The 12717-nt window shown below is 36.4% G+C and overlaps 1 protein-coding gene across 1 annotated transcript; it reads right to left on the bottom strand.

Moving 5' to 3' along the window:
- Window positions 1-3015: 3015 nt before the first annotated feature.
- LOC137634874 (uncharacterized) lies at window positions 3016-4720 on the bottom strand. Its single transcript, XM_068367424.1, has 3 exons — window positions 4364-4720; window positions 3597-4204; window positions 3016-3265 (listed from the first exon to the last, which is right to left on the bottom strand). Exons 1-3 carry the CDS (start codon window positions 4718-4720, stop codon window positions 3016-3018), a joined length of 1215 nt encoding a protein of 404 aa, XP_068223525.1.
- Window positions 4721-12717: the final 7997 nt, after the last annotated feature.

Genomic DNA, 12717 nt, shown 5'->3' with positions numbered 1-12717 from the left:
CCACCTTTAGCAGACAGCCATTTTCCATTCTCTCAACATGGCCAAACCACCTCAACACATTCATATCCACTCTAGCTGCTAACTCATTTCTTTCACCCGTTCTCACCCTCATTACTTCGTTCTTAACCCTATCTACTCGAGATACACCAGCCATACTCCTTAGACACTTCATCTCAAACACATTCAATTTCTGTCTCTCCATCACTTTCATTCCCAACAACTCCGATCCATACATCACAGTTGGTACAATCACTTTCTCATACAGAACTCCCTTTACATTCATGCCCAACCCTCTATTTTTTACTACTCCCTTAACTGCCCCCAACACTTTGCAACCTTCATTCACTCTCGGACGTACATCTGCTTCCACTCCACCATTTGCTGCAACAACAGACCCCTAGTACTTAAAATGATCCACCTCCTCAAGTAACTCTCCATTCAACATGACATTCAACCTCGCACCACCCTCACTCCTCGTACATCTCATAACCTTACTCTTACCCACATTAACTCTCAACTTCCTTCTCTCACACACCCTACCAAATTCTGTCACTAATCGGCCAAGCTTCTCTTCCGCGTATGCAACCAGTACAGTATCATCCACAAACAACAACTGATTTACCTCCCATTCATGGTCATTCTCGGCTACCAGTTTCAATCCTCGTCCAAGCACTCGAGTATTCACCTCTCTCACCACTCCATCAACATACAAGTTAAACAACCAAGGCGACATCACACATCCCTGTCTCAGCTCCACTCTCACCGGAAACCAATCACTCACTTCATTTCCAATCCTAAAACATGCTTTACTATCTTTGTAGAAACTTTCCACTGCTTGCAACAGCCTTCCACCAACTCCATATAACCTCATCCCTTTCCACATTGCTTCCCTATCAACTCTATCATACTCTTTCTCCAGATCCATAAGCGCAACATACACCTCCTTACCTTTTGCTAAATATTTCTCGCATATGTGCCTAACTGTAAAAATCTGATTCTTACAACCTCTACCTCTTCTAAAACCACCTTGTACTTCTAAGATTGCATTCTCTGTTTTATTCTTAATCCTATTAATCAGTACTCTACCATACACTTTTCCCACCACACTCAACAAACTAATACCCCTTGAATTACAACACTCATGCACATCGCCCTTACCCTTAAATAGTGGTACAATAGACGCACAAACCCAATCTATTGGTACCATTGACAACACAAAACACATATTAAACAATCTCACCAACCATTCAAGTACAGTCACACCCCCTTCCTTCAACATCTCAGCTCTCACACCATCCATACCAGATGCTTTTCCTACTCTCGTTTCATCTAGTGCTCTCCTCACTTCCTCTCTTGTAATCTCTCTCTCATTCTCATCTCCCATCATCGGCACCTCAACACCTGCAACAACAATTATATCTGCCTCCCTATTATCCTCAACATTCAGTAAACTTTCAAAATATTCCGCCCACCTTTTCCTTGCCTCCTCTCCTTTTAACAACCTTCCATTTCCATCTTTCCCTGTCTCTTCAATTATTGAACCAGCCTTCCTTACTCTCTTCACTTCTTTCCAAAACTCCTTCTTATTCTCTTCATATGAATGACCCGATCCCTGACCCCACCTCAGGTCAGCTGCCCTCTTTGCCTCACTTACCTTGCGATTTACTTCCACATTTTTCTCTCTATATCTTTCATACTTCTCTACACTATTACTCTACAGCCATTCTTCAAAAGCCCTCATTTTCTCTTCCACTGTTACCTTTACTCCTTCATTCCACCATTCACTGCCCTTCCTCATGCTGCCTCCAACAAACTTCTTGCCACACACATCACTTGCAATCCCAACAAAATTTTCTTTTACTAACTTCCACTCCTCCTCTAAATTACCTGTTTCTCTTACTTTTGCTTCGTCATATGCCATTTTCAACATTTCTTGATATTTACTTTTTACCCCCGGTTTTATTAGCTCTTCAACCCTCACTAGCTCCATTTTACACCCACCTACTCTATTCCCCCACTCTTTTGCTACAACTAATTTTCCTTCCACCAAAAAATTATCAGACATACCGTTAGTCATACCCCTAAACACATGCACCTCTTTCAATCTTCCAAACATTCTTTCAGTTATCAACACATAATCCATTTTCACCCTTTCTACCACTCTTCCATTTGCCACTCTTACCCATGTATACTTGTTTTTATCTTTCCTTTTGAAAAAGCTAGAACTTATCACCATCTCTTGCCCAACACACATATCTATGTCTTTGTCTATGTCTGACGGTTTATCAAGTATCCCTGCTTTCGCTATTAAGCGTTCAGACGGGATTTCCAAATCACTTATATTATAGTTAAAAATTTAAAAGTCTATGTAATATAAAGAGGGTTAATTGCATTTGTCTTAGTGTTATAGCTGAGTGAAAATAAATGGGTTTTCAATAGCTTTTTGAACTGAAAGATATTTTCAGCACACTTAACTGATGCCGGAAGTTGATTATACAATCTAGGAGCGCAGGGCTTAAGAGTTCTCGTACCAAGAGTGGTCGTTGCACGAGGCTCATCAAGTCTGAAATCATCACAGGAAAGGCGTGTATGAACACCAGGCCCTGCTACGTATCTCTTCAGGCAACCTTTAAGATACAATGGCTCTCCCGTGTTAATAGCTTGATATATTAAGACGCAAAGTTTAAAAATAATCCTTGCTTTGACTGGTAACCAGTGTAATTTAATTAAGGTTGGAGTAATATGTTCTCGCGGGGATATACCAACAATTAGTCTAGCAGCTCTATTCAAAATCATTTGAAGTTTCTTAAGACGATAATTAGGTAAATTGTAATACAACAAGTTACAATAGTCTACTCCACTAACTACCAAACTATTAATTAGCAGCTTAGTGGCATCTTCGTCATCAGAGAAACCTAACAAATCATTTATTACGGCACAAAGAGCTGTTCCAGTGGAATGGAATTTCCGATAAGCCGACTGATCTTCAGGAATAGCTCCAATTACTTTCAAGTGCTAACTGAGTTGATCTAAAACGGAAGTCTCGATCATTTTTGACAAAAAAGACAAGTTAGAAATTGGTCTGTAAGATTTAAATAATTGATGATCAAGGGATCCTTTAAGAGATGGTTTAATGATAGCAACTTTTTCAGAGGACGGGACTAAGCTCTTAGTAATACTCAAGTTGACTATTCGAAGCTGCAATTGCAATAACCTATCTATGTTCGGGGCGTCGATGACCTCATTTATTTGAAAGGGATCGTTACTGCAATAAGAGCGGCCAGAACTAATGAACATAGTTTTGTAAGCATCGAGTGAAATTGGCCTAAACTGCAAGAACTTTGAGAAAGGAAAATCATTAAAGTAAGGATAGGGGCAAGAAACATCAGTTGTGAAATTACAAAGTAAACAGGCAACCTTTGACTCAAAGAATTCAGCAAATTCATTTGCCAATTTAATCTCAGACCTCCCGTCTGGTAAAACATGCCTCTTAAATGTTCATCGAACACAGAATACTGCCTTTTGATATTGGACCTAACCTCAGTTACTTTTTCATTATAATATGTCTTCTTTACATTTCTTGATAAACTATTTACCTCATCCTAGCTTCCACATATAACATTCGATTTCTCTTTGTTTTATGCTTATGCCAACGTGACTCTGCCAACCTCCGTCTTTTCCTAGCTTCCCTAATTGCAGCATTGAACCATGGGGAGCTGTCTTTTATGACAATATCTTTCTCTACCACAGGGCACATTTTATCATATTCTTTGGAAAATACAGAAAAATACAAAGCAACAAGACAGACCACACATTCACCTACAGAAACATTTCTGCTACTATTTAAGTCAGTACATCCACAGGGTTCATTATATTTTTCTTCAATAACAGTAACACCCATATCTATTAGCACAGTAGAATCTAATAACCGTTTGTTCCTAAATGTTATTTTAGTCCTAAGTTTACTTGGTAATAAGACTGAAATATCAAACATAATAAGCTTGTGGTAAAAAGAGATAGAAAAATCTGGCTCCACTATCAAATTCATAAAGTAATTATCACCCGTAAAACAAAACACAGCATCTAAAATATGATCTGACCTTGAGGTAAATACATTCACCTTACTAACAAAATTCATATTGTTCATTATATCAATAAACTTCTTTACATTTGTATCTCTATAATCCTCTAACCACATTAAAATCTACACATATATATACATTACATTTTTCATTTTCAAAACAATCCAAGAAAAGTCTTCTAAAAACGTAGCCTTGCTTAGCTGAGGAGGACGATATACTACTAAAAATAAAAACTGTACATTATAGGCCTTAAACTCTAAGGCTATATACTCAAAACTTACAAATACTCCAACAACCCTAATTCTAGCGTTTGTAAATGTATTGGATAAAACAATGCCAACCCCACCTCCCTGACCAAAATTACGTGGTGTGTGAAAAAGTTTATGAGTGTCCGGCAATAGTTCATTAATTTTCAAATTATCACAAGCACTTAGCCATGTTTCTGTTATAGCGAACGCATCTATTCCTTGTTCACAGATTAATTCTCTTAATTCTCTTGTCTTGTTGCGTACTGACTGCGCATTCAGTAAGGCACATTTTATTCTTCTATTACTGGAATCCATGATCAGTCTGTTGGGCAATTCGCTTCCTCTCAGCAACATTCGATAGACAATTCCAGTCAAAAACAGCATGTTCATTATCGGAGAGGTTCATTCGCGCACAATGATGACATTTCAAACTTTCAGACTGACAATGCCTTGTCTCATGATCAGTTCCGTTACAACGTCCACATATCCGAGATCCATTAGAAGCCTTGACTCTACATTTGGACTCAAAATGACCATATCCTTGACAGTAGTTACATATTATAACATGATAACTATCCCATACCTTATGTCGACCAAAGATGGTGAAAAGTATATCTCCATTTTCGTATCTACCAGTCTCTCACCACTCTCATTTTCACCTGGTACGCCATACTTCCTAATGACACCTTCTACCTCTCCAGTGCCCACTCTAGCATTTAAGTCACCCATGCCAACTACATAATTCCTTCTACCCAGTCCTTCTACACACCTAGTTAATTCATTCCAGAACTCATTCCGCTCTTCTTCACTTTTCTCACAACCTGGTCCATATGCACTGACAAAAGCCCAACGTTCCCAATCCAACCTAACCCTTACCCACATTAACCTAGATTATATCTCCTTCCATTCCACTACTTTAACTGTCATCCATTCACTCAGTAATAAAGCCACACCTTCTCTTGCTATTCCCCTTTCAATCACAGACACTCTACCAGACATTTCACCAAACATCACTTCACCTTTCCCTTTAATCTTTGTCTCACACAAAGCTAATATATCCATCCTTCTATTCCTAAACATACTCCCAATCTCACATCTTTTACTCTCTATCGTACTACATCCACGCACATTCAAAACCCCAAAACTAGAGTGCAGGGAGCAGTCACTCTCACCCCAGCTCCACTTCTTTGATGTCTCACAGGATTATAATACATGAGAGGGGGTTCCAAGCACCCTCGTCCCGTCCCTTTTAGTCGCCTCTTACGACACGCAGAGATATGTTGGCGCTATTCTAATTGTTTTTATGCCCTCGCGGCCACAGGGGGCATATATATATATATATATATATATATATATATATATATATATATATATATATATATATATATGTGTGTGTGTGTGTGTGTGTGTGTGTGTGTTGTGTTGTGTGTGTGTTTGTTTCTATTCTTCACTTAGGAAACTTTTAATAACCTGACACAATAATGGTTAACGAAATGCAAGAGCACTAATGAAATCGTTACTTAAGGAATAAATAAAACAATAAAAAAAAACTAATTGAACTCGGTGTAATATCAATTTGAAACTCGCCAATGAATATACTGATTAGCATCAGCGAAATAGGAATAGAAATACCTTAACTTATCAAAATGTTGAGTCAACTTCAGAGGTTTGAAAAAATAGGGAGAAAATCTTACGTGACCAGGGTGCCAGATTCAAAGAATCCTCAAGAATTAGGGATTTATACCTTATTATTAGATATTGAATAATTATTCATTACAATTAATGATAATAACTGGTTGATACCTTGGTAAGACTTGAATATATTCATTAATCAAAAATTCTCTCTCTCTCTCTCTCTCTCTCTCTCTCTCTCTCTCTCTCTCTCTCTCTCTCTCTCTGTCAAACGGCTTCATGATATTGATGCTAAGTGGAAGAAGATGAAAGGGCGTATAACCTTAATGATATTTAAATCTTTAGGCGGAAGATTTTCTTTAAGCGAATTTCTAAAGAGAGAAAATCCTTTGCCAAAAGGGATCAAAAGCAGCTTCCTTCCTTGATATACAGCAAGAAAAAAAAATAAGATTAAAGACAAGACACCACCTCACGTATACTCGTACGTGTTTGATTCATGTTACAGGAATAGCAAACTTGTTCATTAATTTTCTATTTTTAAAAGAATGATCTTGTACTTCCTCTTCTAAGATGGGGGGTTACTTTCTCTCTTTCCTGTTTCCATTTTTGGATTCAGGTTATTTAGGCCTTCCATGGTTGTGGTGGACTGGAGGTAGCGTCCTTGCCTGGTGATTAGAGTCCCGTTCAGACTCGTTAGTTCCTTTGGTTGCTACAACCTCACCATCTTTGTGAGCTAAGGATGGGGGTTTGGGGGGACTCTACATTATAGTTCTATATGCTGAGTCATCAGTAGCCATTGCCCGACCATTCTTGGTCCTAGGTTGAGTCGAGAGGGGGCTTGGGCGCTGATCATATGTAATAGGGTTAGTCTCTAGGGCATTGTCCTGCTTGATAGGGCACGTCACTGTCCCTTGCCCCTGCCATTCATGAGCAGCCTTTAAAACCTTTATGGCGTAAGGCTGAGCCGGGGAGGTTACTTCACATCAGCACGATGAAGTAAAAGTTAAGTTGAAGGAGGTAATTGGAATGCAAATGAAGGGTGTAGCTACTATAGGGGTCCAAAAGGACGTTGAGAAGACCAGTCATTTACGAGGTGCACGATTTAATTGTTTACGTAATAGATTAAGATGAAGAGCTATGGGCTTTCGATCAAAAATGATTTTAAAGGAATTTTACATTAATGAAGTTAGTCTTGTAAATCAACTTAACTGAGTTAAGAGAATTTATTTTGAAATTGTGTTCTGTCATTTTATTTTTCAATCTTCAAGAGTAATTTCTGTTTCAGGCGGACTAAAGAGATACAAGCACTTTTGCAGCGCCATATAGTTGTTGGGGAAGATTCGGAATCAGATATTAAATATAACATGAAAGAAAACTTTATAATTGAAGAGTTGCATATTCCTCAGAAGTGGATTTATGAAGCAAAATCCATCAAAGCTAAATGAAGTTTGTGTTAAGATTAGGATCAAGCTTCTTGAAGTTCGCTTAACTGATAAACTTGATGTAGCTCGTTTTAGTGACCCACTCTTCTTAATCGGCATCTTAATAATCGACCTCTGCATAAATAATTCTGCATAATCCGGCGAATGTGTGCAAATCAAAAGTAATAAGGAGGCCTTAAATTTATTTCAATATCCATGAAATAATGTTCTTCTCTTTTAGGTCTTTTGTAATAATGAGATTATAAAAGAAAATGGAAACTATTGACAAAATACTGAACTGAAACGACTGAAGAATATTCTGTTTGTTATTTACTCAAGGTTTTAAGTACGTATAAAAATAATTTCCTATCTATTTCTGGTAACAACTTCGTCCAAGATGTAGTTTCAATTTAGACAATTAAAGGCAAGAGAAGGTTTATTGTCTGGAGGGTAATAAACATAAAAGAAAAGACATGAATCTCACTCATATTTGCAAGAACTACAAATCAGATAGAATGGTATATTGTTAATTTATTCTCCTCTTTTATTTATTTCCTTATTTCCTTTCCTCACTGGGCTATTTTTCCCTATTGGAGCCCCTGGGCTTATAGCATCTTGCTTTTCCAACTATAGTCCATTTCTTTTAGCGTGTCATATTTTCACCGACTCGCAACGGTGCCCTTTTAGCTCGGAAAAGTTTCCAGGTCGCTGATTGGTTAGAATTATCTTGTCCAACCAATCAGCGATCAGGAAACTTTTCCGAGCTAAAAGGGCACCGCTGCGAGTCGGTGCAAATATGACTCGCTTAAAGAAATGGACTATAGGGTTGTAGCTTTGCTAGTAATAATAATTATAATAATGATAAAATTAATTAATTCCAAAAACTCAGGAGTAAAAACTTAACAGAATATATATTAGTCTCGTACCATCTTCTTGAAGAGCGATAGTTGTAAAGTCATAGAATAGAATAAATTTCATTATCAGATACTAAGGATGAAGAAGACTTTGAGTAGATAAAGACCAAGAAGTGATTGTCCCATGATTCATTATTTGTCTTTTCATTTTTCTTATTATTTGTTTCTAATTAAGATATGAAAATCATGAATCATAGATCGTGAAACAGCTGTAACAAAAGTAGCAGCAGCAATAAGAACAGCAACAATAATGCTGATGAAAATAAAACGAAGAAGAAAAGAAGAAGGGAAGATGAAGAATATGGTAGATAATAATCAGAAAATTATGAATACTGAACTTTTAAGATAACCTATTATAAAACACGCAACTATTTTCACCTAATTAAGACTTAAGGACTTAAAAAAACAATTCCTAAAATGGCGCAGAAAATTTACGTATCTCTAAGAGTTTAATATCATAGAATAAGTGATATTTCCTTTTGAAAAAAAATATTAAGGTTACATCTATGCTGAGAACTGGATGGCTCAGACAGTTTGGATTTTTTTTGCCATTCACTTCGGAAAGAAATTACGAAAATAATGAACCATCCTTGAAAAGTTTTAATCCCTGAAGATCTGGCGTTCCTTTCATTTTGCTTTACCTACCATGAAAAAAAAATGCTTTTTGACAAGGCACCGAGCCGCGAAGAGAGAGAGAGAGAGAGAGAGAGAGAGAGAGAGAGAGAGAGAGAGAGAGAGAGAGAGAGAGAGAGAGAGATGGGGGGGGGGGGCCTCGCGGATATAAACTTTGGACTTCTATTTTCATTTTAAATATGTAAATGGATTACACATGTATAGGAAAGCCTAATGTTTCTGGAAACCTAATACCTCTACATTTGAAAATTTTAAAAGAAAACCCGTGAATTAACTGATTTTTATTTCGCAAACACAGAAACACATCAAAAGACAAGCAACGTTGATATAAGCTAAGACCGAACAAATACACAATATTAAATTGAAATTCCTCTAATTTTGTCTCTATGATCTTATATAATTGACGATTTAAGCATTTGCTATAACTTACTGGGATATGTATGAACCGTAAGTCATACGCATTACGTATTCACTCCTCAAGGCTGATATGGATTTTTGAAACCTTTCACTTTTCCTGTTTTTAATTGTATAAATCGTAATTAATCAATGATGTATACAGCAAAATAACGATTCATGTAATGTGGTTAATGTATCCTGCAGTGTATCATATATCAAAATTACCATGTTTTTTACACAGACACTGTAAAAAATTTACTGGAATATAATGTTCATAGATATGTTAATAATTTGTCATTTGAAATGCAATATCTTGCAAGTGGTAAACCATCTTAAGTGATCCACGAAAAAATTATTTTGGGTAAAAAGAAAAATTAAAAACCAGAGGTAATTTGATGTCATATTTTGCATAGGTTATATTTAGTTAAATTTTATCATTCAATTAAAACTAATAAGATTGTTTAAATTCTACGAAGAATTGCAATCGTTCCCCAAATATCTAGAACATTTATAATGCAATCATTTTATTTTACTAGACAATAAAAATATTTCCCAAGCCCTAAATCTGTCTCTAAAACATTCACCAAATCAGTGCATGCAGTTCTTATGGAACAGTTCACCGCTCACATCATTTAAAGAAATATAATTAAATGGGGAGTACCTACTGGGTTTATTTTCATGAGTATATATTCTCTGAAATCTCGTGTTAGAATTTCTTCCGAAAAGGACGGGACGAGAATTAGTCCAGTTTGTTTTTTCCGCCAGAAACCCATATTCGATCTTTGTTTAAGACGTGTCCTTTACGTAGCCTTGTTAGGCAATGCGCTCCTTATCTCATAAGTGGAGGAGTCCTCATCCATCTTAGTTCGGAACGGGCCTCTTATCTGGCGTAACAGGAAACAAGCTACTTTTGCCATGAGTTGATATATACACAAATAGGTTATTTTTTCCGTTTAAGAATGTGACTGTTTACATGTATTTCGATACCTGGGGATACAGATAGAGATAGGTTTGTGGTGTTTTGAATACAGAAAGAAGTAAAATGGATAGCATGAGGAGGGGGTACAGAACCTGCTGCGAATATTAAAATGGATGTATTAAAATCATAAATAGTTTTGTCTTTGAGAGAGAGAGAGAGAGAGAGAGAGAGAGAGAGAGAGAGAGAGAGAGAGCCCATTCAGTTTGGGAAAAAAAAATTCATCAGTCGTATTTTTCACTTATCTGAGGTTAGTCGCCCATCATCCAATTGCTATATGATGTTTTAAGGAGCATCTTATTTTGTGACTAAGTTTTCGTGCACTAACAAAGCCGCATAATAATTCCATTATCAGAGAAAAGGTGATGAAAGTTGAACCCTCATTGATACCTGGTATTCTCTCAACTTGTTTCATATCCATTTATGCGATTCTCTCCACTTGTTTCATATCCATTTATGCGATTCTCTCCACTTGTTTCATATCCATTTATGCGATTGCTTGTTACATAAAATCGAATATCACAGATGTTATTTAGCTGCAAGGCAAAACTAGACGTTTAGTGATACGACTGCTTTAGATATTTTAGTAAAGGCTTAGATCTCTTACTTAGACGTTTAATGAAGTCGACGATTCTCTCCAATTTTTTTTTTCTTGCGAAAAAATTGAATAACTTGACATTAACTATTCAACTGCAGTTTAAAATTATTGATATAATGATTAATATGAGTGTTTTATAAATATATTTCACATAATATATAGCTAGTAGCCTAATCTTAATTTTATCATACGGCTGACGCTACTCGAGTGTTTATTTACTTCACCATAAAGCACTGGACCTATTTATAAGACATTAACAGCCTGAAATCTTCTAACGAAACTTTATTATTTTTCCAAATCAATTATTAAATTGTCGTGTTTGTCGGAGTGCGTAAGAAGACCAGTTTCTTACTGTACGTTATATTCTCAACAGAATAACATCGCTAGAATTTGTGTACATTGTTGTATGTGTAGCTATTTGTTCAAAGATAAAACTATTTCTCACCTGATAATGTACTACAAGAAACCATCAAAGAAAGTATATAATAAGATTACGTATTCTTCTAGTGAAACTATATACAGAAAGACCTCAGAGAGACCAAAAAGAAGCTTAAAAATGTACTGTAAAACTCAAAACCCCGGTGAGACTTATCAAAGTCATTTACTTTCCAATGTAACTAGCGCGTCATACTCGCCTAATTAAGAATGTCGGTGGACTTTTGAACTTTACTGTACACTAAAAGATTTACAACGTACCTTGCTGATCCTGAATAAGTCTCACATTTGATAATAGTTGTGCCAGGTGAATGGTCTCGGAGATAAACGTAGCTCGTTCTTGTGTCTCATTCTTGGTGAAGCCTGTAATAAATGTATTTCGTATAAAAAAAAACAATAATTTGTATATATGAGTTCAATAGTTATAGACATATATCGCCGTTGTATTTAAGTTGAATTTTCAAAGTATTGAAATATTAAAAGTACAAGAAAATCAACTATTTGAATTATCAACAAAACTGACTGGGTCTCTCTCTCTCTCTCTCTCTCTCTCTCTCTCTCTCTCTCTCTCTCTCTCTCTCGAACATCGTAGTCTCCCTCCAAGGCCTACTTTATCAACGAAACCTCTATTTTCTTTTCAAGGATATACTTTCAATCTCTTACACATACTGAAAAACTCCCAAACAAAAGCGCCAAGAAATTTCCTTCAGATGTTTATCTAAACGAAAGGCTGCTTTGCTACATTTTCATTAATAAGAGCAGCTTTGAATTCTCTTGTATTTCTGTCTCACTTCAAAAGCGATGTCACGTCCATTTCATTCAATGCAATAGTAAAATCCCTTTCTAATACTAGTGTGGCTTGGTGTTATGGTCTTAGATGCATTCTGTAAATAGCAGGAAATGGGAGAAGTTCCAAAATTAGGGTAATAAGCAAGAGGGAAATGGGAGGATGAAAGAGGGAGTTAGAGGAATAAGATTAGAAACGAGAGCAAGTGAGGAGATTAGCTACAACAACAGCTGTTCGGTGGTTCATTGAGAAGAAAATGGCTTCCATTACTCACAACATTAAAGATGACATGAATATAACAGCTTTACGTAGTTCTTTAACACTCGTGTTCCAGTTTAAAGGTTTGAGGAAGACTTTTGTCGTATATTGCTGCTTCTTTCGACATGGCATAATGAGCATTTACTATCATGGGCAAAATATAACAGACAAATTGATAAATCACATATATCGACATTGTTATATTATCAACCTCTCTCTCTCTCTCTCTCTCTCTCTCTCTTCTCTCTCTCTCTCTCTCTCTCTCTCTCTCACACATATTGAATCAAGACAGAACTCTCTCTCTCTCTCTCTCTCTCTCTCTCTCTCTCTCATATTG

This window comes from Palaemon carinicauda, chromosome 45, assembly GCF_036898095.1.
Source record: "Palaemon carinicauda isolate YSFRI2023 chromosome 45, ASM3689809v2, whole genome shotgun sequence".
Lineage (NCBI taxonomy): Eukaryota > Metazoa > Arthropoda > Malacostraca > Decapoda > Palaemonidae > Palaemon > Palaemon carinicauda.
This window is presented reverse-complemented; position numbering and strand designations above follow the sequence as displayed.